At 40.2% G+C, this 27491-nt stretch overlaps 1 protein-coding gene across 1 annotated transcript in view; it reads right to left on the reverse strand.

Annotated features, from left to right (window-relative positions):
* Positions 1 to 27491, reverse strand: part of TTN (titin) — a 274143-nt gene that overhangs the window by 46219 nt on the left and 200433 nt on the right. The window contains exons 237-274 of the mRNA XM_008567052.1: positions 26545 to 26841; positions 26137 to 26436; positions 25735 to 26049; positions 25495 to 25643; positions 24884 to 25034; positions 24516 to 24797; positions 22966 to 23268; positions 22122 to 22424; positions 21745 to 22026; positions 21349 to 21648; positions 20955 to 21257; positions 20552 to 20860; positions 20155 to 20436; positions 19753 to 20052; positions 19373 to 19666; positions 16313 to 19279; positions 15673 to 15993; positions 15288 to 15572; positions 14891 to 15190; positions 14341 to 14643; positions 13635 to 13910; positions 13232 to 13531; positions 12839 to 13141; positions 12066 to 12365; positions 10995 to 11282; positions 10349 to 10645; positions 9958 to 10260; positions 9551 to 9856; positions 8381 to 8668; positions 7993 to 8283; positions 7616 to 7903; positions 6862 to 7449; positions 6668 to 6772; positions 6038 to 6235; positions 5648 to 5944; positions 4966 to 5553; positions 4572 to 4874; positions 42 to 4444 (exon numbers count right to left, since the gene is read on the reverse strand). Coding sequence (XP_008565274.1) covers positions 42 to 4444; positions 4572 to 4874; positions 4966 to 5553; positions 5648 to 5944; positions 6038 to 6235; positions 6668 to 6772; positions 6862 to 7449; positions 7616 to 7903; positions 7993 to 8283; positions 8381 to 8668; positions 9551 to 9856; positions 9958 to 10260; positions 10349 to 10645; positions 10995 to 11282; positions 12066 to 12365; positions 12839 to 13141; positions 13232 to 13531; positions 13635 to 13910; positions 14341 to 14643; positions 14891 to 15190; positions 15288 to 15572; positions 15673 to 15993; positions 16313 to 19279; positions 19373 to 19666; positions 19753 to 20052; positions 20155 to 20436; positions 20552 to 20860; positions 20955 to 21257; positions 21349 to 21648; positions 21745 to 22026; positions 22122 to 22424; positions 22966 to 23268; positions 24516 to 24797; positions 24884 to 25034; positions 25495 to 25643; positions 25735 to 26049; positions 26137 to 26436; positions 26545 to 26841 — 18068 coding nt within the window. The remainder of the gene's footprint in view (positions 1 to 41; positions 4445 to 4571; positions 4875 to 4965; positions 5554 to 5647; positions 5945 to 6037; positions 6236 to 6667; positions 6773 to 6861; positions 7450 to 7615; positions 7904 to 7992; positions 8284 to 8380; positions 8669 to 9550; positions 9857 to 9957; positions 10261 to 10348; positions 10646 to 10994; positions 11283 to 12065; positions 12366 to 12838; positions 13142 to 13231; positions 13532 to 13634; positions 13911 to 14340; positions 14644 to 14890; positions 15191 to 15287; positions 15573 to 15672; positions 15994 to 16312; positions 19280 to 19372; positions 19667 to 19752; positions 20053 to 20154; positions 20437 to 20551; positions 20861 to 20954; positions 21258 to 21348; positions 21649 to 21744; positions 22027 to 22121; positions 22425 to 22965; positions 23269 to 24515; positions 24798 to 24883; positions 25035 to 25494; positions 25644 to 25734; positions 26050 to 26136; positions 26437 to 26544; positions 26842 to 27491) is intronic.

Below are 27491 nucleotides of genomic sequence, written 5' to 3' on the forward strand. Positions count from 1 at the left end.
CTGAGCTGAAACCGTGGAATGACAAGATCTTTCACAATTACTGGCACACTCAGTTGTCTAGGATCGCTGATGCCCTTTTCATTCTGAGCTGAAACCCGGAAAGAGTATTCTTCACCCTGAATTAATCCAGTTATAGTGGCTTCAGTGACTTTGACTGTGGCACATGTGGTCCATTTGTCACTGCCTTTGCTCTGCATCTCTACAATGTAGCCTAAAATTCGGCTGCCTCCATCATGCTCTGGTTTCTCCCAAGAGAGCGACACACTATTTCTCGTAACATCCACCAAAGTGATTTTCCCTGGAGGAAGAGGTCGTTCTGATGCTTTCACAGATTCTGCAGTTTCAGCAGGCAGCCCAATGCCATATTCATTTTCAGCGAGAACCCTGAAATAGTAACTACAGCCTTCCTGAAGCTGGTCTACCTTCCAGGAAGTCTTGTGGCAGTTTGTTGCAACAGTTGAATATGCTTTTCTTGTTGATTCCCGCTTTTCAACGATATAGTTGTTTATTTTTGAACCTCCATCAAGGAGAGGAGGCTCCCATGTCAGTGTGACAGATGTCTTTGTGACCTCCTTTACCTTTAGATCTTGTGGAGGACCTGGTGTGTCGAGTACCCTAACATTGACAAATGCAGATTTGCTGCCCGAGCTATTTTCGACAGTCAGTATGTATTTGCCACTGTCAAATCTGTTTACATTTCCAACAATAAGCAGGGTGTAAGAGCTTGTGGATTCAATGCTAGCTTTATCTAAAGATTCTCCATGTTCCCGGGCCCACTTCACCTCTGGGGCAGGCCTTCCTTTGATTGGAACAAAAAGTCTCAGGGTGCAACAGGCTCTTATAGTAACAACTTTGCGCAGGTCGGCATCTAGTTCAATCTCTGGAGGCAGCATTCTGTCTTCGGCCTTTGGAGTTCCAGGGACAAGGGCAGGTTCCCCAAGTCCTTCAGAATTCATGGCATAGATGCGAATTTTATATTCCTGATTCTCTGTGAGGTTGGTGATGGTATAAGAAGTTGCCTTGAGCCCAGCTGGTGGAGTGACAATCTTCCATTCATCTTCCTCTGGCAAGGCAATCTCAACCATATACCCAGTGATTTCTGAACCACCATCATAGATAGGTTTGTTCCAAGCAATTGAAATGGATGATCTGCTTGTATCTAGAACACGTGGGTTACCTGGTGGGCCAGGTTTAAACACAGCGTCACAAGCTTTATAAAATGGACTGGTAGAACTTGGTGCACTGATTCCAGCAGCATTTTCAGCCATAATCCTGAACTCATATTCATGTCCTTCTGTCAGCCCAGACACTTTATATCTTAAGTCAGTAAGAGTTTTTTTGTTGCATTTCACCCAGCGTTGCCCAGTTTTATCACGCCGTTCCACTATATAATTGATGATTTCACTTCCGCCATCAGAGTCAGGATGTCCCCAGCAGACAACCATGGAGTCTTTAGTAATTGTTGTAACTTCAGGGTTTTTGGGTGGATCAGGGGGTCCATAAGGATCCACTGCAAGCACAGGCTCTGATTCCAGTGGCTCTCCAACTCCATATTTATTTACAGCCATGACACGGAATATGTATTCATTGCCTTTCAAAAGTTTAGTGACCTTCAGTTTTGTTACTTGGACTTCTGAAGCTACATTTGTCCATGCCAATCTGCTGGTTTCACGTTTTTGTACTACATAATGATCAATTTTGGCACCTCCATCATCCAGTGGAGGCAACCATGACAATACACACTTTTCTGATGTCACTTCAGATACAGCTAAAGGTCCTTCAGGAGGGCCTGGTCTGTCAAGAACTTTGACATTGAAAATGTGTTTGGCAAAGCCACCAGGATTAGTTGCTGTGAGGGTATAGGCACCACCATCCCTCCTTGATGAATCCTTGTTTACCAGATTGGTAGAAAAATCTGCAATTTTTATTTCTAATTTTGCTGTGCCTTCGAGCTCCTTTCCATCTTTGGTCCATTCCATTGTTGGAGGTGGGCGACCTGAAACGTCAGCTTCCAGCTTGAATGCTTCACCTGCTTTTAATATAATTGTGTCCTTAAATTTAACATCCACCATTATCCTTGGTGCTTCAACGTCATCCCTGCATGTGATAGCATCTGATGGCTCGGATGGTGGACTAATAGCACCAGCAGCATTTTTGGCAATCACACGGAATTCATACGCAGCATCTTCTGTTAGGCCACTGACTGTAAATTCATTCTCTAAAATGTTGCTGAAGTTGGCCTTCAGCCACCGCCCATTAGGAAGGTCTCTTTTTTCAACTATGTAACTAGTAATTTTAAAGCCTCCAGTGTATTCAGGCTTAGCCCATTTAAGTGTCACTGTGTGTCTAGTAATGTTTAGAGGTACCGGTTTCCCAGGTGGGTCAATGGGATCCAAAGCTAGCATAGGTTCAGATGGCTTGCTGGGCTTGCTTTTGCCTGCCATGTTTTCTGCAATCACTCGGAATTCATAAGCAATGCCATCTGTAAGTCCACTGGATTTGAAAATGTTGCCTGGTACTAATGCTTTGCTCACAGTCTGCCAGAGAATACCGTTTCGTTCTTTTCTTTCAATGTGATATCCTAAAATGGGGCTTCCACCATCAGAAAGTGGCTCATGCCAGCTAATTGTCATTGAATCCTTGGTAACTGCAGTTACCTGAGGGGTACCAGGAGGCCCAGGAACCTTGAATGGATAGTTGGCAACTATAGATGCTGATGTGATGCCTGGTCCAACCCCATATCTATTTTGAGCTTTTACACGGAACTGATACTCCATTCCGGTAGTGAGGCGAGTGGCCTTATAGGTAGTGCGTATAACAGTGGTTGCTAACTCGACCCAGGTAGTACTGTCAGTCTGTCGCATTTCCACTACATAGTTGCTTATTGGTACACCTCCATCATTCTCAGGTGGGTCCCAAGAGAAGGTTATGAAATCCGATGAAACTTCATCAAATTTGATTGGTCCAGTAGGTGGCCCTGGGATGTCATGGACTTGAATGGTGATGACATCACCAACCTCTCCTACAATGTTCCTCGCTGTTAATGGATATGGCCCACTGTCACTTCTGACACACTCATTGATATTTAAGATGGTTGAAGTCGCTGTATTTTCAAAATTAACTCTCTGTGTCTGTTTAAGAATTTCTTCTCCTTTTTTCCAAGTAACTGTGGGCTTTGGTCGACCAAGCACGGGAATTTCAACTTTGATGTTGTCGCCAGCTCTGGCAATGACCAACTTCTGATAGATGCCACGGAGATCCAACTCCGGAAGCATCGTCTGCTCCTTGACAATGACGGGTCTGCTCTCTCTAGGGGCACTTCTCCCTGCACTGTTCACTGCCATCACTTGGAAGGTGTATTCCTCCCCTTCGGTTAGATTTCTCGCAACACATTCTAACCCTTTTACGGTTGTGATGTGGGTCCACTGATCAGAGCCTTTTCTTTGGGCTTCGATCACATAGCCAGTGATCTTACTGCCACCATCATGTTTGGGTTTAGGCCATGCCAGGCTGACTGTGCTCTTGGTTATGTCCATAATGTTAAGGCTGTCTGGTGGTGATGGTGCTTCAGAGGCTCTTACAGGTTCTGTAGTTTCTGCTGGCTCACCAATTCCATATTCATTTTCTGCGAACACTCTGAAGAAGTATTCACATCCTTCAGACAAACCAGTAACTTTAAATGTGCATTTATGGCACTTAGTGGTAACTGTGGAATAAGATTTCCGTGTTGCTTCACGTTTCTCCACAATATAGTTTGTTATACGTGAGCCTCCATCTATCAGAGGAAGGTCCCAGTGCAGGGTGACGCTATCCTTTGTGATGTCTGTAGGCCTCAGGTTAAGGACAGGGCCTGGTGTATCCAAGACTCTGACGTTAACGAAACCACTTTTCTTCCCAGCAGGGTTTTCAACAGTCATCACAAATTTACCCGTGTCATATCTGTTACATTCCGGGATAATCAGAAGAGTAAATGATTCTGTGTTTTCAATGTTGGCTCGGTTTTTCAGGTTGATATCATCTTTGGTCCATGTCACTTCAGGAGCAGGACGACCTTTAATGGGCACAAATATTCTAATACTGAGTCCAGCTCTCACAACAAGTGTTCTTCTAAGCTCAGCATCTAGTTCAAAATCAGGAGCCATTTCCCGTTCTACAATTTCAACATCTGGAATCACTGCTGGCTCCCCAACACCTGCATCATTGATGGCACTAATTCTAAAATTGTATTTTTCTTTAGTCTGAAGATCAGTGACAACAAACTTAGTGATTCTGAGGCCAGTTCCCGTTGTATCTTTGATCCAGGCCTCATCTCCTACTTTTTGGTGCTCTACGACATAGCCTGTGATTTCAAGTCCACCATCATAATGAGGCTTGCCCCACGCCAGTGAAGCAGACTTCTTGGTAGTATCAGTGACACATGCATTTGAAGGTGGTCCTGGAGGATCTGAAAAAGAAAGACAAAAGTATATATTAAGACAAAAAATATATTAAAAGTTGGTTTTGGGATCATTTATATAAAATATTGGCACTCCTGAACAAGTGGTGTTGAATTGAAAAAGATAAATACTAACATGCTACATCTTTCATTAGAACAGCATTTGAAGCATCACTAGGTGGACCAATTCCTGCTCTGTTTTCTGCACTGACACGGAATTCGTAGGTGTTTCCTTCTTGCAGTCCTGTTACTTTGCATCTGAGATCAGAAACTGGCGTCTTTGTGGCTCTCACCCATCGCAAGCCTTTCTTTTCTCTCCTTTCTATGTGATATCCTGTGATCTCACTGCCGCCATCATCAACTGGCCTTTTCCAACTGACAGTGGCAGTGTTCTTAGTGACATTTGATACCTCTGGTTTTCCAGGAGGGCCAGGGGGACCTGAAAAATAAGAAAATTTATGAGAAATCCATGACTTCCTAAATTCTGCTGTAAATGTTTCAATGTCAATTCCCACACATGCTCTACATACCAAATCTGTCTACCATTTTGACAGGCTCGGACTGTACAGGTTCACCTTTGCCATAGTGGTTTACAGCTGAGACCCGGAAGATGTATTCATTTCCTTGGATAAGTTTGGTTGCCACATGCCTGCAAGACTGAATATCTTCAGCAACCACTGTCCACAGAAGTCGGCTGGTTTCTCTCTTTTCAAGAACATAGGACTTAATTGGTGAGCCACCATCTTCCAAGGGAGGTGTCCATGTAAGTGTTGCTTTTTCAGCAGAAACACTACTGATTTCAATAGGACCTGGGGGACCTGGTACATCAAGGACTGTTACCTTCACATGTTCTTCCTTTGTGCCAAAAGGATTGGTAGCAGTGATGGTATATTCACCAGCATCTTTTCTAGTGGCGTACTTGACAGTAAGCATGGAAGATGTTGGGGTTGAAGTTATCTGAGTGATATCTGATGGTCTAATGTCTTTTCCTGCCCTGGACCAACTTGACTTTGGAAGGGGTTTGCCAAGAATGCTAATGGCACTCAAAACAATGGTATCCCCTGCTTTAACTGTTAGTCCATCTTTTATTGTGGGATCAAGGACAATGGTTGGTGCCTCTGCAAAGAAAAAAATATATGTTTTAATCAGAAAAAGAAGGAGGCTTAATTTTCTGTTTTTTAACAAAGTGTATAAAAAGTAAAATTGACCTACCATATTCATCCTTGCAAATAATGGTTCCTGTACTTTCTGATGGAGCACTGATAGCACCTGCTGTATTCTTTGCTCTAATTCTGAATTCATATTTTCCACCTTCAACAAGGTCAGTTACAGTAAAGGCACAGTCTGGGACATTAACATGGTTGGCTTTCATCCAAGACTTAGAAGGTAGATCCCGCTTCTCCACTATATATCCAGTTAACTTATGACCACCATCGTATTTGGGTTCAGTCCAAATGAGAGTCACTGAATTCCTTGTTACATTGATAACCTCAGGTTTGCCAGGAGGATCTAAAACATAAAAATAAAACGAGTCAAACAAATACCAATGTTATCTTTATGCAGAAAATGCACCTGGGTTTTTCTCTTTGTATAACGACTTACCAATTGGATCAAGTGCCACAACTGGCGCTGATGGCAGGCTTGGCTTGCCCACTCCTGCTAAATTGATTGCCATAACTCGGAATTCATATTCAAGACCTTCGGTTAATCCTGTCACTTTAAAGTCTTTCATCCTTATAGGAGTCTTGTTAGCTCTCTTCCACATAAGGCTGTTTCTTTCCTTGAACTCGATATGATACCCTACAAAAGACCAGGGTAGTATCAGTTCAGATAGAAGTATAAATGTAGCCTGATTTGAAAGTATATATACATATTTATTTTTGCTTAAATTAATATATATGAACATATCGAACAGACAATGGTTTTGCTAGCATCTATACTTTTACTACGCAGGCATAGTGTCATTTTTTTTCTCTTGGAATATGCATGGTTATTGTCCCTTTTGTTGAACAATTTTAACTTACAAGATAGATATTATTACTAAAGACTATTAACTGTTGCATTAGGAGGTTTTCAATGGAATTAAACATTACCCATATGTACTGAAATAAAAATACATTATTGTATATACAGATAGTTCTTAAGTAAGGAATACGCATTCAACTTGTTTTCAGGGAAGTATTTGGAAGGAATACTGATGTAAAAGCTGTAGGATAAGACCAAGCTAACTACCTGTAATTGGAGAGCCACCAGTTTTCTTGGGGTCAGTCCAAGTTAGAGATACTGAATCGTGTCTGACATCCACAATAGTAGGAGGTGGGGGAGCGTCGGGGACATCTAGGAAAAAGTAGATAACACAAGATTGTAATAAGGAACCTCCTCAAAACCATATTTTACTTTATATTTTCTGACTTTGAGACACTTACCAAATGGATGTTTAGCAACAATTGGCTCTGATTTCAGGCCTTCTCCTACACCATATTTATTTTCAGCACTGACCCTGAAGGTATATTCTGTGCCTTCATGAAGTCTGGTTACCCTAAAGGTGGTTTTCTGGACAGCAGAGGCACATGTCACCCACTTGTTGTTTACAGAATCTCTCTTCTCTAGGATATAGTTGGTTATTTCAGAACCTCCATCATCCTTTGGAGGACCCCACTTTAAGGTCATGGCTTCTGCAGTGACTTCATCAAATTTGATTGGTCCAGTGGGGATGCCAGGCTTGCCCACAACCTTTATGGAAAGAGTTCCTTCCTTGGTGCCAGCAACATTCTTAAGTGTAATTGTGTATTTTCCAGCATCAGATTTTTGGCAATCATGTACTACAAGAGTTGTGTTAACTGCAGATGATTCAACACTGACTCTTGTGTCAGTTGCTAGAGGATCTTCCCCTTTCTTCCAGGATACTGATGGAGCTGGCTTGCCTTTTATGGGGATCTTGAGGCGGAAGTTGCTGTTTTCTCTAGCCACATAGCATGAATCAGGAAGATCCTTTAAGTCAAGATCAGGAGCCACTGTAAAAGAGCAGAGATAAATTACTGTTATTTTTAAGACCAGGCAATTAACCTTTCCAGATCACTATAGTTTTTAAAGGATTTTTAAATAAGCTGATGAGTAGAGCTCATGGTGCATTTTAGATGAGAATAAAGGGAAACTGAAGATGTAGGGGTAGAGACGTACCAACATCATCCTTTGCCACAACAGTGATTTCGCTTGGGGTTCCTTCTCCATTTTCATTCTCAGCCCTCACTCTGAAGGTGTATTCCTTCCCTTCAGTCAAATCTTTTGCAGGGTACTGTAGGCTTAATGATTTCATAACTCGTTGCCACTTATTTTCATCAGTCAACATATCGACTACATATCCAATAATTCTACTTCCACCATCGCTGCGAGGCTTTTTCCAGCCAATGCTACAAGATGACTTAGTTACAGACATCACTTTCAGGTCCACAACTGGACCAGGGGTTTCTAAAGCAAAGGAGAAATGATATATCTAAGCACCAGATAACCAAGGTGGGATGTCACTCAAAATGATGGGTGGTAGCTCATTTGCTCACCAGAAGCTTTGACGGCATCACGTGTTTCACCAGGATCACCAATGCCATACTCGTTTTCAGCAAACACCCTGAAGAAGTAGGATTTTCCTTCTTCCAGGTTAGATACGTTGAAGCTTGTTTTTGAGCACTCAGTTGTCACCGTAGACCAGGACTTCCTCTCTGCATCACGTTTCTGTACCACATAGTTTATGATGGGGCTTCCACCATCAATAATGGGAGGATCCCAAGTCACATAAGCAGAGTCTTTGGATATTTCCTTAACAGTCACATTGACAGGTGGCCCAGGCGTATCTGAATAAATAGTGGGTAAATAAGAAATGAACATGTGAAAAATGCCTGAACTATATTATTTTGAAATATATGTGATTCTTTTCTCAAATAGACTTACCAAGCACTTTCACTACAATGGTATATTCTTTTTTACCACAGCTGTTCTCCAAGGTCAAGATATATTTTCCTGCATCATATTTGTTCACATTTTCACAGCGCAAGAAAGTGTCAAAGTCAGTTGACTTTATGTCCAGTCCAATCCTTTCTCTTAGATTGACATTTGGTTTCGACCAAGTAATCTTTGGAGGTGGACGTCCTCTTACCGGTACATACAGTCTCATTGTAACTCCAGCACGTAATATAAGTGTTTTCCTTAAATCAGCATCAAGTTCTCCCTCAGGTGGAACTGTATAATTTTGGGGTGAAGAAATTAAAGTAATAAAAAAATGTAATGGTCAAATGTACTTCCAAGGGCTGGCCTTATCACTCCTAAAATAAGTTTTTTTCTAGAACTTATTTCTTGTTCTTTAAAACATTCTTAATATGATCCTCAAAACTATTTCAATACACCACCAACTGTTGATCTTTCCATTTTCTGAGTTTTCCCTGGAGGATCTGTACCCCCTCTCCTTGTGAACCTTACATGCTCTCAAACTTTACATATGTTAGAAGAAAGCAGACGATTGGTCCTTTGCCCTCTTCCATTCTTTTTTCTTTTCTAAAAAAGAAAGTTCTCTTTTTTAGAAAGAGAAGGTTCTCTGCCATATGCTCTAGCTGTCTTCATTATTTTGTTGTTGGAGGAAAAATACATAAAGGGTGAAGTATACTACCAAGTAATTCAAAATAAAGAGGAAGATAGTTATGGAGAATAAGTGAATAGGAAAAATGGGGAAAAGGAGGCATTCAGATAGAGAATCTACCAATGATATATTTATGGAGATTGGAAGAGAAAATAAACAACATAATCATGATAAATAGCTTACTACTTAGTTGAAAAAAAAACCTTTTTATTTGCAGAATAAAATTCCTACATCCCATATTCTTCTGAAGACATAAAATTCTCATGTATGTATGAAAAGCTTTTCAAAACTGCAAATCACCTTGCTTTCCATTTGGTTTGCTATATGATACCACGAAGTACCAACCTAACGCTCCTTCCTAACTAAAATGTACTCCTGGAGTTACCAACTCTAAAGCTTGTAAAGAACTCTACATAAGGGAATTCTATTCTCCCTCTCATAATATAAGTACAAGAAAAGCCCTATATATTTCTCCTGGTAATACTTACTTAAGATATCCTTGGGGTAGTGTTTATCTGGCACATCACTGGGGTCACTGTATCCAATCTTATTAACGGCATACACACGGAATTGATATTCTGTGTTTTCCATCAGGCCTGTAACCTCAAAGCGGGTTTTCTGTAGCTTCTCTGGTAAATTGCACCTCACCCAATTATCAGAGTCAGTTCGTTTTGCTTCAACGAGATAACCAATGATAGGGCTACCACCGTCATAGGCTGGCTTGCCCCAAGATAGACTCACAGAGCTACGGGTTGTGTCATAGACTTTAGGGAAAGCTGGTGGGCCAGGAGGATCTGAGGATAAATAATAATAAAAAATTTTCATTAAAACCACATTCCTCATTGTTTAGTGCTGATTATAACACAGGATTTGGAACTCTGTCTTGAAAGCTTACATAGAGGGTCCTGAGCATAAGCAGCCTTGGATGCGTCGCTGGGTTTGCCTGGTCCAGCCTTGTTGATAGCTGTAACTCGGAACTCATATTCAGTACCTTCTTGGAGACCTGTTGCTTTTATAGTCCTTTCTATAACAGGTTTTCTATTGACTTTAGTCCAGTTCACTGCCTGGGTTTCCCGCTTTTCAAGCAAATAGCCAGTGATGGGTGAGCCGCCATCATCTGCTGGTGGTTTCCAGCTGACTGTCATGTGTTCTTTGGTTATGTTGCTAATAACAGGAGGATCACAGCGTCCAGGTGGGTCTGCAGAGATTGATTGAAAAGTTAATTTCCCCAACTAAAAGGTGATATTTAAAAAGTAAAATGAAAATGCAAAGGGAAATGTTCCTACCGTATGGGTTTTTAGCAATTGCTGGTTCAGTGAAGATTGGATCGCCCACTCCGTATTTATTTTCAGCACAAACACGGAACTGATACTCATGGCCCTCTATAAGTTTTTCCACGCTGCAGCTGGTGATGGGCACAGTAGCAGAGACTTGAGCCCAGTTGGGTCTGCTTGTTTCGCGTTTGTCAATAATGTAGTTAGTGATTTCTGAGCCTCCATCTTCAAGAGGAGGTTCCCAAGAAAGCATTGCACGATCTGAATACATTTTGTTGATTTTAATAGAAGCTGGAGGACCTGGTTTATCTGAAAGAATAAGGAAGAAAAGTGAAGTCTTTTACTAACACATGTGGAATAGTGAATGAGTATAGAGTTGTGGTCTGGAGACCTGGGCTGTGGTCTTTATACTGCATGACCTTGGATATCACTTTATTTTTCACTATCTTAGTTTCCGCGTATGTAAAGTTAGGTAACTGGAATACGTGATCTCTAATGCTCTTTTGGCTCTCAAACACTATTGCTCTGTGATAATAATTCTGTGCTTCGGAAATATATATTAAGACATGTATCTTTTCTAACATAGTATTTTGTAACTCCTATTTACATTCCATTAACCAAAGGACAATATGGGATTCTAATAAAGTGCTTTAGTTACCTAACACTTTAAGTTTAATGGTGGCTGACTTGGAACCACTTGAATTTTCAGCAGTGATGGTATAGTCTCCCGAGTCCTTTCGGTTTACGCTGAATAGCTCCAAGGTGCACAGGTTCCGCTGCATGGCCATCTTTATGCCTTCTGCTGGTTTTAGTGGTGTACCATCTTTCTTCCAAGACACTGTTGGCGTTGGTTTTCCAAAAACAGTAGCATCCAAGCAAACATTAGTTCCAGCCTTCACAGTAAGCAAAGATTTCATAGCCACACTCAGGTCTATCCTGGGAGGAACTGGAAAGAAAGAAGATAGACGGACTTAATATATGCAAAGCTATAGTATATAATTCTTATGAATAATAGTGGGAAATTCGTATACTCTTTAAAGAATGATTTTATTTTATTTAATATACAAAGAAAGAAGATAGACGGACTTAATATATGCAAAGCTATAGTATATAATTCTTATGAATAACAGTGGGAAATTCATATACTCTTTAAAGAAGGATTTTATTTTATTTAATATACAAAATAATTGTATGTATTTATGAGGTACAATGTGATGTTTTGATATATGTATACATTGTAGAATGATTAAATCAAGCTAATTAACATACCCATCAACTCACCTACTCATCATTTTTTTTGTGGTGAGAATATTTAAAAGTTACTCTTTTAGCCATTTTGAGATATACAATACATTGTTATTAACTTTGGTCACCATGCTGTGAAACAGATTACTAAAAGTATTCCTTCTGTCTAACTGAAACTTTAACCGACATCTCCTTTTTCCCTATCTCCACTCCCACCCCCCAGTCTCTGATAACCACGAAGAATGGGATTTTAAAAAAGAAAGTATTCATTATAAAAGAAATACAAGTTTAATGTAGAAATCTGATAATGCTGAAGGTATAAAGAAAAGATCACCCATAATTCCAACCCCCTAAATTTTCACTGTTATCATTTTGGTGCATTTCTTTGTTGTCTTTCTGTGCATGTGTACTGTTGAACTTATACAGTCCTCACAGTTTGTATCCCGCTGTACATCTTTGTGTATAATACTCTACAGATTCTTACTGTTTTCTGCAGCAATAGTCACAGGATCAGAAGGTTCAGAAGGCGGGCTAATGTTTACTGCGGTCCTGGCAATTGCTCTAAATTGGTACTGAGCCTTCTCTTCTAAGCCAGTAGCTGTGTACTCTTCCTGGGGAATCTGGTGGGGTGTGGTATTGCACCGGACCCACTTATCACCAGGAAGTTTGCAAGCTTCTACGAAATAGCCAATGATTTTGCTGCCTCCATCATGCTTCGGACGGGCCCAGATGAGGGATACAGTACTCTTGGTAACATCAATAACTTCAGGTTTCCCAGGAGGATCTAAAACCAAAAGAGGTATTCTCAGCCTTCATCATATTAGCAGAAGTTTAAACTTCCATATTTCATATTATCACTTCTGCTGCTAAGTAACAAGCTCAACAGGATGACAGTCATTCAGTTTTAATAATCATACAATCAGTATGCACTTTCGAGTTCTTGCTGTGTGCTTATAAAAGAGTTATATGCAGCACATTTTCATGGTAAGAGATAGAACATATTCCTGAATGGAAGTAGTAATCTTCAGAGACTCCAAGTTTTTTTTTCTTTTGACCAGTAAGGGGATTGCAACCCTCAGCATGGTGTGGTCTGTGCCACACTCAGCTAGTGAGTGCACTGGCCATTCCTGTATAGGATCCGAACCCGCGGCCTTGGCACTATCAGCGCTGCACTCTCCCAAGTGAGCAATGGGGCCAGCCCAAGACTCCAAGTTTTAAAAGTGCCTCCATAATACTAACCAAAAAAAAATTACTTACCAACTGGCATTCTTGCAGTTACATAGTCAGTTGGTTTGCTGGGTGGGCTGGATCCAGCTTTGTTTAGGGCATAGATTCTGAATGAATATTCAAGACCTTCTACAAGGCCAGCACAAGGATATTCAGTGGACCGGACAAGAGCATCGTTGGCTTTCACCCAGAGCAAACTGTTTCTCTCTTTGCGTTCAATCAGGTAGCCAATAATGGGGCTTCCTCCATCACTGTCTGGTCTGTCCCATGCAACAAATATGCAGTCTTTGTTGACTTTGGTGACTCGTGCATTCTTTGGTTCACTAGGAACATCTGGAGATGAAGATAAATGAAATGTTATTTTCTACCTTAAGTAACAGATTAGAAAGAAAACATATTTTTTTCTCCCTGAAAAAAACATACCAAATGGGAACTTAGCAAGCATCTTTGGAGATACAAGAGGCTCTGAAATGCCAAATCGATTTTCAGCACGGACCCGGAAGATATACTCCTGGCCTGGGATCAGCTTTCCAATCCTGCAGGAAGTTTTTGTGACTGAAGCTAGAGCCGTGACCCAGTCACCTCGGCTTACGTCACACTTCTCCACTATGTAATTGGTGATGTTACTGCCTCCGTCCTCCAGAGGGATGTGCCATGACAGGGAGCAAGCATCGGCATCTATATCAGAAATGTCAAACGGAGGCTGAGGGGGCCCAGGGGCATCTGCATGAACAAAGAGCAAAGAAATATAAGAACAGGGATTTGATAGGAAAAAATGTTTCTGATCTTCATATTTAGATGGCTATCTGTCTAATGCTTAACCTACCCATGACTATAACTTTGATTTTCTGAGTGTCTGTCCCAGAACTGTTCTCTGCTGTGAGGTTATAGTAGCCACTGTCTTTCCTAGTAACATCTTTTATGATCAGAATTGAAGAACTGTCTGCTTTATGCACTGCCAGGTGGCTGGATGTGACAACTTCATCTTCTCCTTTTTTCCATTTACAGATGGGATGAGGCTTTCCATATACATGGGCTTCAATTCGGAGTTTCTTTCCAGCTTTAATAGTAATTTGCTCTGGCATAAGGATCTTTGGTGGCACTAGAAGTAAAATGAAAATACATTAATTTGGGGGGTGGGGTTAAATTTTCTCCGATGGGGAACTATACTGTTGTTTTTCAGATTGTGGATTGCAACCCATTAGTGGGTTCAAATTAATGTTTGCATTACAGTCAATGTTTTTTAAAAGAATGAAATGGAATGGAATAGAAAATATCAGACTGCCGCACACATAATAAGGATAGGTACTGTTTCAAGAAACTTTTAAAAGTTATATTTATGTGTATGTATTGTGTCATGATTTAAAGTTTGTTTACTGTCTGATGTGGGCCCAAGTGTTTGAAAACCACTGTTCTCTACTATTTTTCAAGTACTTCTGACACTGGATTCCTCAGGGAGAAGTGTCTACATATCAAAAGATCATTCTAATAAACTTTTATCACATGATATAAATGATGCAACGATTACTTACACAGTTGTTCTTTTGCTTCATATACTCCTTCTGCTTCTCTTGGCAAACTGACTCCAACAGCATTTCTGGCAACTACTCTAAATTTATATTTCTTTCCTTCCTTTAGGCCAGTGACAATAAGGCTGAGATCTTTTACCACCGAGTACTCTGTCCAGCGATCTGCAGGCTGTTCGTCTTCTCTGTAACTAATGATATAGCCATCAATTTTAGCGCCTCCATCACGCAGGGGAGGTAACCAGGCTAATGTAGCGCTGTTCTTGGTCATTTCGGTCACTTCTAGTTTCCTTGGGGGATCCGGCTCACCTGGAAGAAGAATACGATTTAGAAAATGATATAGGTAACCTTATCAAATCCCCTTTGTATGATGAAAATAAAAAATTCCAGGATGAGGCAGATCAAAGTCTTTCATAAGTGAGTTAGATATTTATTGTACTGTTTGGGTTTCTACAAATTAAATCCCTTTCAGTAATGGATTAAAATGGTATTAGTATCTTGACCTTGCTCAAATAGGGGACTGGAGTTAAGAGGAGGAAGAAAGGATATTACTTACTTAGAGGATCTGATGCAAGCACTGGTTTTGGGACCTCTGATGGGACACCAGGGCCATACTCATTGACAGCAGTTACTCTGAAGAAATACTCATTCCCAGGGACAAGATTGGTTACATGGAAGCTCGTTTTCTTAACTTCTGGGGTAACTGTCGACCATGTCTTTCTGTCTGCCTCACGTTTCTCCACAATATAATGTGTCACTTGGCTCCCACCGTCATTTTCAGGAGGGGCCCAAGACACGTGACATGATGTTTTAGTGACATCTGAAACTTTTAAATCAGACACAGGTCCAGGAGTATCTGTAAAGAATCACAAAATCAGATATATGCATCTCCTCAGCATCCTCATTACTAACGCATTTATGAAGAGGGAGGGAGAAGCATTTTAGCCACGCACCTAATACTCTGACATTCACATATACAGCCTTTTCTCCTGCCGGGTTCACAAGCGTTAAGGAGTATTTTCCTGAGTCATCACGAGTAGAATTGGGGATGACAAGGAAGGCCATAGTGTCAACCAGGTCGACTTGTCCTTTTCTGACTACATTATCAATACCCACTTTTCGCCAAGTGACTTTAGGGGCTGGTCGCCCTCTCACTATGGCAAATAGTCGAATCGGGCATCCTGCTCTCACTGTGACCAGTTTTCTCATGCTGGCATCCAAATCAATCTCTGGAGGTTCTGCAGATGACATGAAGGTCAATAGTTAGTTTTTCAGAATGCTGGGAAATTGTATGAGAAATGAAGTGTCACTGACTCAAGTGCTAAAGGAGGGCCTCACCTAGGATTTCTTTAGGTCTGATAGCTTCCTTCAGTTCTGCAGGGCGCCCAATGCCTACTTGGTTTTGGGCACACACCCTGAACTCATATTCCTGGTTTTCATCCAAGCTGGTGACAGTGAATTCCCTGCGGACGAGTTGTGCTGCAGCATTGCACCTCTTCCAGCCTTCATCAGGGGATGCATCTGCTGTTTTTGGTCTCATTTCCACAACATATCCAATTATTGGTGCACCACCATCATAGACTGGTTTTCCCCACCCAAGAGTTATGGAACTTTTGGTTGTATCCACCACTTTGAGATTGGTTGGTGGACCAGGTGGTTCTGAAAATAAATTATATAAGAATAAATGTAGACATGGTTAACAACTACTAATGATACTTTAATGTGTGAAGTTGTGTAGTCAGTTCTCAATTAGTTTAAAATAGGTCATTCAATTTCTCAATTACTGACTCTTTTATTTTCCTTCATAAAAATTAGAATCTACCGTTGTTCGTACATTTTAGGTGATCTGGCAAAAGGTCTATTTGGAAAAATATTGGCTAAAATAAAGTTTTGATGTTATCGATTTACCTAATTTATCTAAAATCTCTGTGCTTGAGATTAAGAGTTGGTGTAATATCAGAAAAAAAGGACATCCTACCTATGGGGTCTTTTGCCACCACTGGTCTTGAAGGCAAGCTTGGTTCTCCAATTCCAATTTCATTTTCTGCCTTGACACGGAACTGATATTCATGCTCTGGGAGGAGATTCTGTACTTTCATACGTCTCTCAGGGATCGCACTCTTGTTAACAGGGACCCATCTCGCTGAATGTTTTTCCTTTTTCTCCAAAAAGTATCCTGTGATAGACTTTCCACCATCATATTCAGGTGGATTCCAAACCACAGTCATCTCTTCTTTGCTTACTTTAGTGACTTCTGGGGGATCAGGGCGACCAGGTCTATCATACTTGGTTTTTGCTATGACTGGTTTAGTTTCTGTTGGAGGCCCTGTGCCTATTTTATTTTCTGCACGGACTCTGAAAATATATTCATTTCCTTCTATGAGACGTGTTACTGTAGCACCAGGCGTCAAGACAGTGGCAGAATAGGTAGACCAAACCATTCTCTTGCTCTCACATTTTTCTAGAATATAATTTTGGATTTCACAGCCGCCATCATCTTCTGGTGGATCCCAGCGAATAGTACACCTATCACTGGACACATCAGCAATTTTCAGGTTTCTCACAGGACCAGGCTTATCTAAAACATTGACAGTGGCATAGGCCACAAAACTGCCAGCTGTATTAGTTGCTGTAATCACATATTTACCACCGTCACTTCGCTTGGCTTTAGTAAGAGAAAACTTAGACGTATCAGCACTGGTATCAACTTTGACCCTTGGTGATCTTGTTAAGTCTGTAGCATCTTTGTCCTTGGTCCATAAAACTTCTGGAAATGGTTTGCCTCTAACGCCTGCCTCAAGTCTAATGGTGTCCCCTGCTTTGACAGTTAGCACACCACTTAATTTCAGCTCAAGTACTGGTTTCTGTAAGTCTTCTTTCACAACAACTTCCTCTGTCTTTACCCAGTCACTTTCTCCACCTTCATTCTTTGTTTGCACTCTGAACTCATAAATCTGGTTTTCAACACATTTATCAACCATGTATTGGGTTTCTTTAATGCTTCCTTTATGTACTCTTTCCCAGTCATCAGAGCCCTTCAACCTCCTCTCAACATGGTATGATAGATTTGGGCTGCCACCATCATAATCAGGCCGCCGCCACTTTAGATAGACAAATGTCTTTCCCTTATCTGCAATGTGGAGGTTTTCAGGCTCACCTGGTCTGTCAATAGGATTAATAGCCAGAATTGGAGTTTTTGTTTCAATGGTTGGCCCAACACCTACTTTATTTTCTGCACAAACTCGGAAATAATATTCATTGTTGGCTAAAAGGTTGGCTTTGATTAATCGCTTAGTGACATCTGAAGCAACAATTGACCAGCCTTTCTGATTTGGTTTGCGATATTCTACTATGAAATTTGTTATTTCTGAGCCACCATTATCAAGTGGGTTTTCCCAAGAAAGTGTGCAGTTCTCTTTGGTTACGCTGCTAACCTTCAAATTCTGGCAAGGCCCGGGTCTGTCAAGGACATTAACAATGGCTGACCCTTGGGCATGTCCACAGCTGTTCTTAGCTGAGATGATATACTTGCCATGATCAGCTCTAACAGCTTCTTTAATTTGTAACTCAACACGAGGTAGATCATGAATTAGGTCAACCCGCTTTTCTCGGACCAATACTTTGCCTTCCTTAGACCAAGTTATGTCTGGTTCGGGTCTGCCTTTGACTCGAGCAAGAATGCGGATAGTTTGGCCCACTCTAACGGTTATAACATCACGACAAGTTACATCAAGTTCTACTTCTGGAGGATGAAGGATGTCTTTTGCAATCACAGATTCTGCTAATTCTCTCGGTTCTCCCTCTCCCACAATATTAGCAGCCTTTATACGGAATCTGTACTCGTTTCCTTCAATTAGTCCAGGTACCCTAAAGGCACATTGTCTAATGAGCTCATCTTTATTAATCCTGCTCCATTGTGCTGTGCCAGGCTTCTGACATTCCACTACATATCCTAGAATGGGGCTACCACCATCACTGAGAGGCTTTGTCCACACCAAGTCAGCTGTTTCTTTGCTCTTGTCTTTCAGTTTAGGATTTATAGGTGGTCCAGGTGGTTTGATGGGCCGGCAAGCTTTAATTGGGTCAGAACTTGGGGACGGATTGCTTAGTCCTGCAAGATTTTCAGCAAAAACTCTAAACTCATATGTATTTCCCTCATAAAGTCCAGTCACTCTAAATTTCAGGTCACCAATAGGTGTTTTGTTGACCCTCACCCATTTGCCAGTTACTTCTCGACGTTCCACATAGTAACCAGTTATTGGACTGCCGCCATCAGATTTTGGCAGGGTCCAAGACACTGTTGCAGCATTGTCAGTAATGTCAGTAACCACTGGTTTACCAGGAGGAGATGGAGGGCTAAACTTATGTTTAGCAACCGTAGGTGTAGAGTCAAGGGGAGGACCAACACCGATCTTATTCTCTGCTCTCACTCGGAAAATGTATTCGCAGCCCTTTTGCAGATGTGGGATTTTCAGCTTCGTCTTACTGCTTCCTGAAGAGACAACACCCCATGTGTCTTTCCTTGTATCATGTTTTTCAACAATATAATTTATAACGGGGCTTCCTCCATCATCCTTAGGTGGCTGCCATGAGATAGTCATGTGTTCAGGGGTAACATCCAGAATATTGATAGGACCTGTTGGTGGCCCAGGAACATCGAGAACAGTAAGGTGTACGGCTACTGTTTTGCTACCAGCTGCATTGCAAACTGTGATTTGATACTCCCCAGTGTCTCTCCTTAAGCAGTTCTTAATGGTAAGTACTGAAGAGAAGTTGTCAGTTTCAACTGTGTAGTGTTCATCTGTCTTAATCTCACTCCCATCAGTTGTCCATTTTGCAGTAGGAATGGGCACACCTCTTATAATAGCTGGGAATCTGACTGTAGTGCCTGCTTTTACCACAAGGCCTTCAATTAATTTCACATCTAACTCCACAGATGGAGGCACTGGAAAGTAAACATGAGGAAATTAGATTTTGATTTTCACTATATGAATAATTTAAAGAAGAAATAAAACAATAATGCCAATCCGAAAATTACCTAGTTTTTCTTGACATTCTATTGGGATAGTTGTGTCAGGGAGACCAAGACCCACAATATTTTCAGCTTTTACACGGAATCTATAGGTCTTTCCTTGCTGTAGTCCAGTAACGACACAGTCTAAGTTTGTCACAGTCTTGAACTTAATCCAGTCCTGGGTGCCTTCTTCTTGATACTCCACCAAATATCCAGTGATTGGAGAGCCACCATCACGGTCTGGCTTATTCCAAACAAGGGAGACTTCATTCTTGTCAACGTCTACATGGTGTAGGTCCTTGGGTGGCCCTGGGGGATCTTTTCAGAAGAAGAAGGTATGACAAATAAGTAATATTCTCAATGACAGTCAAACAAAACTTTTGTATCTAGAGAAAGCAACTTACGGAGAGGATCCAGAGCCTTGATGGGTTTAGGTGTTTCAACAAAAGGACCACGTCCATACTGGTTCTCAGCAGCTACTCGGAAGAGGTACTGATTGCCTTCATTAAGATGTTTAGCCAAGTGACTCTTTTTCTTTGATGTAGTTGAAAGAGGTGACCACTGGGCACTGGCAACATCTCTCCTCTCAACCACGTAATTTGTAACAACTGAACCACCATCATCCAGTGGCTCCTTCCAAGTAAGGTAACAAGAATCTTTCCTAATTTCACTGACTTCCAGATCTCTAGGTGGCCCAGGCTTATCTGAAATGTGTTAAGTAACAATTGTGTAAGTGATTTAATCTAGATAAGACCTCAAAATGTATCAAAATTTATTTTTAATGGCATAAGTATTAAAATTCTTACCTAATACAAGTACTTTTACTGAGACAGTTTTTGAACCAGCTGGATTCTCCACTGTTAAGGAATAAATTCCACCATCTTCATGGGCAGCATTACGAATTTCAAGCTTGCTACCAACTGGAGTAACATCAATTCTTGCCTTAGTTGGAGCCTCTCTGTCTCCTTTTTTCCAAGTAACTTTTGGGAATGGCACTCCTTTGATGATGGCGCTAAGTCTTAGAGTATCACCAACCTTAATGTGTTGTTCTCTTGCCATGTTGGCATCAAGAATCAACTCAGGTGGTTCTAGAATAAAGAGGACAGTATATTCAGTTTGGATTCATTAATGCACGTGCCAATTAAGCACATACAATCAGACACCCATTTTCCTTGCAAATGCAGGTGAGAACATTTCACTCACCAAGTCTGTCTTTTACTAGGACTGGCTCAGGAACATGAGCTGGATCCGATTCACCAGCTTCATTGACTGCTATCACTCTGAATTTATAGGTTTGACCATCCCGAAGACCGGTGACTTTATATTTAGTTTCAGGACATGACTCAGGAGTGTGATTTGCTCTTTTCCACTCTTCATCTCCGACTTTCTGGTACTCAACAATATAACCCAGAATCTTGCTCCCACCATCATGACGTGGTGGCTGCCAAGTCAGATCAACTGAATTACATGTTGTATCTATTGCTTCAGGATTAACAGGTGGACTTGGTTTAGCTACATAATAAAATAAAAAACAAAAAGGAGTTAGAATATAGCTGAAAACAAAGTCGGATAATATGAAAACTAAATGAATGTTTCAATACTATACCAATTGGATCTTTAGCAAAGATTGGTTTGGATGGTGGGCTTGGATCTCCAATACCAATTTCATTTTCTGCAGAAACCCGGAATTCATACTGACATCCTTCTAGAAGATCAGGAACCCTAAATTTAGTGTACGGATGGATAGGCTCTTTCGTAACTCTAGCCCATCGTTTAGACATAGTTTCCCTCTTTTCTAGGATGTAGTTTGTAATGGGCTTTCCTCCATCATGTGGCTTGTTCCAGGTTACTAATGCAGAGTCTTTGGTAACTTCTGTAACAATTGGCTGATCTGGTGCATCAGGAACCCCTAAAACAAATGTTAGCAAAATGTGTTAGAAATTTAATTCTTCCTGTTAACTGTATCAAGCATTGAATCACTAAAAAGAAACAACGCATACTGAAACGATCTTTGGCTTTCATTGAATCAGACACCAGAGGATCACTTATTCCATACAGATTTTCAGCATGTATCCGGAAAATATAATCTTTTCCTTCTAGCAGTTTAGGAACTTTGCATGTTGTTTTAGGACTTGCAGATGTCACAGGCATCCAAACGTCTTTACCCAACTCCTTCTTCTCAATAATATAATTGGTAATTTCACTGCCTCCATCATCTAAAGGTGGCTTCCAAGAGATAATCATATACTCTTTGGTCACCTCGTCAAAAATAACTGGTCCTACTGGTGGTCCAGGGCGGTCTGTAGAAGAAAAAAAAAATCACAGCACAAAATGTCACTTGCTTTTCTGCTTTTGAAAGAACAGAAAGTCTATTCTTCTTGCTAAATAATACTTACCAACAACATTAACTTGACAGAAACCTTTTCTGGAGCCTGTACTGTTTTCCACAACCACAGAGTATTTGCCAGAATCCGAGCGTTTGGCCTTGATCTTCTCTAGAGCAAGTGTTGTTGGAGTAGTCTTTATATGAGTGCGGTCATCTTCTAGCACATCAGCTTCATCTTTGAACCAAGTAACCTTAGGCTTTGGTTTGCCTGAGTAACGGCCAGTGAGGGCAAAAGCTTCACCAACTCGAACAATAAGCTTGTCTCTGAAGTCGAGGTCAAGTGTTGGGGGAGCTAAAAAGTATAATTCCAAAGGCAAGTCATTTTTTACTGATGTCTTATAACAAATCTACTCATGTATTAAAGTATAAACTGTGGTAGACACATACCCAGCTCATCCTTGCAAGTGATTGGCTTGGTGCAAAATGATGGTTTGCCTTGTCCAACAATATTTACAGCACTGACACGGTACTCATAGGTGTCACCTTCTTTTAAGCCTTTAACAGTGTATTTTCTGCTAAGCAAGTTGTCGTTTGTAACTTTGTGGAACTTCTCAGTTCCAATGAGCCGGCTTTCCAGGACATAGTTAATAATTTCTGATCCGCCGTCATACTTAGGAGGATTCCAAGTCAGAGTTACAGTATCTTTAGTAACTTCTTTGACTTCTAGGTCTTCAGGACGCTCTGGTACAGCTGCAAGTTTAAGTATGGAATTATAGTGAAAAAAGTCACATTAAAAATGTCATAGAATGTAGTAAATACTCCTTTCTGAGGATTGCATGTTAACATTAAACCCTCTGCTTTAATAAATAGCAAAAGAGATCTTATCACAGAACTATTAGAGCTAAAAAGGACCTAATACAATCTAATCTTCTCATTTGATGAATGAGGAGATAGAGGTTCATTGAGGCTAAACCATTTAGGACAGATCTCCAGAGTTGGTAGTTTTAGAGTTAGGAAAATAACTCAGTTTCTATTTATTCCATCAAGTGAAAAATTAAAAAAAAAATCAGTGTAGTATATATGGAAGGGATTTGATGAATCATATATATTCCCATAATCTCTTTCACAATCACTATTCAAATACTATCAAATCAGATAATGAGCAATTGCCTAATAAGTGCATGTTAAATAAATTACATGTATGGCATTTATATGAATATTTTGTCACCATAGTTTTTATTAAATAGGTGAAGAAGTGATTAAGCATAAAATTGTTTTAAATTGTACTTACTTATTGGCTCTCTGATGACAAGTGCATTTGGTGTCTCAACAAATGGGCCCATGCCAATGCTATTTTCAGCTGCAATTCGGAAAAAGTAGGCTTTTCCTTCAATGAGACCCTGGACAGTAGCATTTTGTCGAGTCACTGTACATGTCACTGGGGTCCATGCTTTGCGGTCAGCTTCCCGCTTTTGAATGACATAGTTGGTGATTGGAGAGCCTCCATCATCTTCTGGAGAAAACCACGTCAGTTTGCAGGAGTCATTGGTTAGGTTGTCAGATAGGAATGGTATTCCAACAGGACCAGGCACATCTGGAAATTAGAGGAAAAGATTTCAAGCTGTTTGTCTTCAATGAACTATAGTGCTCAACATTTGTTACCCTCTGTTTTTTAAAAGGAGACAGAAGTGTTGTTATGAAGAAAATAAGGTTTTGTCTCTATTTATTGAGTTGTTTTTTTTTTCTTTCTGCTATCTATATTCAACCATATTTTTAAATGGAATAGGTTTGCCACAGTTATTGGTTGCCGCAGTTTTATTAGAAGCTGAAGGGAAAATCTAGTGCTTTTTAAAAGTAATTTGTGAGTCAGATGGAAGGAAGCTGCTGGGAGGAGAACACACAGAGGGGACAGAAGAGTGGCATGGTAAATTCTGTGTCCAGTTTCCTTTCCAAGGGGGAAAGAGGGAGAGACAGTTTTATTCTGGGTGACCAGTGATTCAATGAGCAGCACAGGAAAACTCAAATCTCGGAATGACTTTGAAGGCATTGGAAATTTAACGTGGAAATGCACCAGTTATCAAACTGAAGTAATAGCCATTAAGCAAAAGGGCGCTTAGCAGCTAGAAACTAACCAAAAAGCTTATAGGACTATTGCTTAAGAAATCTTTTTCCTTATGCAAGTTTTATATTAATTATTTTCAACAGAGAACTGGCTGTTTGGAGTATGGCTGTGCCTACAGACATGCTTAGAGAGAGCGCTGAGTGGGAGGACTTCACTTTCTGACCAAATCACTGGACTAAAGCAGCCAATGAGAGGCATGAAAAAGTCTCGTAGAGTTCAACTCTATATTCAGTGACTAGAAATGCAATACTCATAACCAAATATGATGCTTCTTTTCAATTAAAATACTGAAACCCTTTAAAAGGGTTTCTTTTTTTTTTTTGCATTCTTATGATAATTAGCAAATAAGAATAGAGTCCCATGATATGAAAACTGCCAACACTGGCAAATAGTTAAACATTCATGTACATTTGTAGGAAAGTTGTTTTATAGTTTTTAAAACTGTATAATAACATAGTAGATGCTAATGGTATCATACTATATAAAAAAGCAGCATGAAAAACGTTATGTATAGTAAGAGTATAACCACATAGAATATTCGTAGGATAAAAAAGCAAGGAGGAAATTTTAAAAAATTGTAATAGTGGTCAATAAGATTGTGGGCAACTTTCTTATTTTCCAAAATGTTTGTAACATAGTTTTATTACAACATAGTCTTGTTGTAGGTGTAACAAAGATGCTGGTTTAAAAAGTTGCATGGACAAACTGAAAGTATGTACCTAATACATCGACAATAATTGTCTTCTTTCTTTCTCCCCCTGCATTTTTGGCAAGAAGAGAATAGATGCCTTGATGGCTCCTCTGGCAGTTCTTGATGACCATGGATGAGCTGATGGCTGTGGTCTCAATGGTGGCTTCCTGAGGTAAGGCTCTTTCATTCATGCTCCAGGTGACGGTTGGAGGAGGCTTTCCAGACACATAAGCAATGATTCGGATCACACCTCCAGCATGAACCACAATTCTGTCTCTGACACTGGCATCTAACTCAAGGTCAGGTGGAACTGGGAAACAATTGAAAATTACAAAGGTGATTTTCATTTTCAATCTGAAACATAAATATTGATGAAATAATAGAAGTAATAATTACCAATTCTGTCCTTCATTTCAATGATATCTGTGACTTCTCCGGGTTCTCCAATGCCAGCAATGTTGATTGCTCTAACTCTAAATTTGTAGAATGCTCCTTCTTTTAATCCTGTCACAACAAGTTTTGTTCCTCTCACTTCTTTATCTTTACCCTGGGGAAAAAAATCATAAAAAATCATTTTATAATTAGAATAGTTCTTTGTAGCTTCTTGCTGTAACAGCTTTATAAAGCAAAACCAGCAGCCTATTTAACTACTCTCTTTGGAAAATTGTTGCCAGTTTAGGTTTTAGGGATCAGATATTACAGGCAACAGTGAATGGAATAACTGGCTAGGAATTATGCTTTAAAACTATTGTCAAATGATTAAGAAACTGTACTGTTCATTTATTCCACGCTTCCAGGGTTTATAACCAAAAGATAAGTTAACAATAACTACACAACTTTTGATTAGATTTTTGACACTAACAAGTGTTTGGATTATCAGTTTTAATTATGTTATTTTTCTGATTTCTTAATCCAAAAAATATAGATAGAAGTTAATGGGATTGAGAATAAATACTACATTTTTAGGTTATGCACAGTACATTTTCTTAATGCCAAGTTTTAGCCACCTTTTCCCATTCTTCTTTTCCTTCTTCTTTATATTCAACAATGTATCCAGTTATTTTGGATCCACCATCTTTCAGTGGGGGAGACCATTCCAGGTCCACAGATGATTTAGTCCAATCTGTCACTTTGGGAAATGGAGGACCAGGAGGGGCTGGAAAGAACCAGTGTGTATTAGTATTCTTGACTTTTCCACGGCATTTTTGGAAAATAAGATAAAAAAAAGGAATGGTTTCAAGGCTTACCAACTGGATCTCTAGCGGTCACTGGGTCTGATGGTAAACTTGCTGGCCCCACACCAGCAGCATTGATGGCATATACCCGGAATTGATAGTCGGAGCCTTCAATAAGACCAGTCACCTTATAAGAAACACCCAGCGTCATGGCTTTGATAGGATCTCGGTTAACTCTCTTCCATCTCTTTGAAGTGGTGTCTTTCATTTCTAGCCAGTATCCTGTCACAGGAGAACCTCCATCATACTCTGGCTCTTCCCAGTTGACAGTCATGGAGTTACGAGTCACGCTGCTAACTGTTGGTTTATCTGGTGCACCAGGGACGGCTGGGAGAAAAATCACATCGATTAATAAGAAATTATAAAAAACACAGATAAGAACGGCTTTGTGTGTGAAAATGTTGTTCTACTTACAGAAGAGGTTTCTTGCTGTTTCAGGTTCACTGTCAAGAGGTTCTCCAATGCCAAATTTATTCTGGGCCATGATTCGGAATACATATTCATGGCCTTCTAGCAATTTCGGAATTGTGTACGTGCACTCCTTAGGTTCACTGGAGACACGTACCCATGTCTTTCTGTTAGCTTCTCTTTTCTCAATTACATAGTTTGTAATCTTTGACCCACCATCATCTTTAGGTGGAAGCCAAGATAATGTCATTTGATCTGCTGAAACAGATTCAAACTTTATGGGTCCCACTGGAGGACCAGGACGACCTAAAATGGTTTAATGAAGGAACACTTTATTAGTCAGATGATTTTAAAGCCAAATATTATTTATGGAGAGAAAAACATATAGTTTTAACCAAATCATGCAGTCTTTACCAAGGACATTCAGTCTCATCTCCTTTGATGCTGTTCCCAGGTTATTTACAGCTGTGATGGTATATAAGCCAGTGTCACTCCTGCGAGACTGTGGAATAACTAAAGTGCAAGTATCGTCCACCACCAGTTTGTTGACATGGGTGTCGTAGAGAACAGGTTCTTTGTTATCAGGCTTCTTTGGAGGAGCTTTAAACCAGGTTAGTTTTGGGAATGGCACACCTTTAATTTTTGCCACGATATTAACATCAGTTCCTTCTTCAACCTCCATGAATTCTTTTAGATCAATTGATGGTGGGCCTAGGTTATTTTTTAAGAAAAAGTTGTCATTAGGAGCAAAAAGCACTAAAGGACAGAACATAGAATTCACAGTGACTGTAAAGCTGTTTGGATATACTATAGTCAGACTTTATACCCCGGCCCAATATAAGAATGGGTCTGTCTTTCATATTACTACAGTAGTTTTGGGAGTCGTTGCATGCGGTCAGCATCCTTTATTGGATCTACATGAAGCTATATACCAGCTATTGCTTCTCTCTTATCTGGCATCATTAAGCACGTGCAGATTCTAACAAAAGGGCAGAGGGAAGTGAAGATTGCAATAGCTCAACTTGGGAGTTGTGTTACAATATTCCCTTTAATATTTATGCAGAGTTATGAAGGGACCCACAATTCGCTCTGAGGTGAATCCCCCTTTAAAGAAATATAACTGTTAGTAGAGGCAAAGCAATTTTCCTTTTTCTGCAAATTTAGTATAAGAATATGCAAAAGGGTAGTAACTCCGCCTCTCTTAAATTTAGAGAGAACTGAACAAATGCACACTCGCAGTGATAATTAGAGGAAGAATTATAACCATATTTGTCTGTATATTTTGTCTATTAAAAATATATATTATTTTTTTCTCAAATGGAGAAAAAGAAAATTGATTGTGAAGATAAATGGGTCTCAGC

This window comes from Galeopterus variegatus, unplaced genomic scaffold, assembly GCF_000696425.1.
Source record: "Galeopterus variegatus unplaced genomic scaffold, G_variegatus-3.0.2 Scaffold287, whole genome shotgun sequence".
Taxonomy (NCBI): domain Eukaryota; kingdom Metazoa; phylum Chordata; class Mammalia; order Dermoptera; family Cynocephalidae; genus Galeopterus; species Galeopterus variegatus.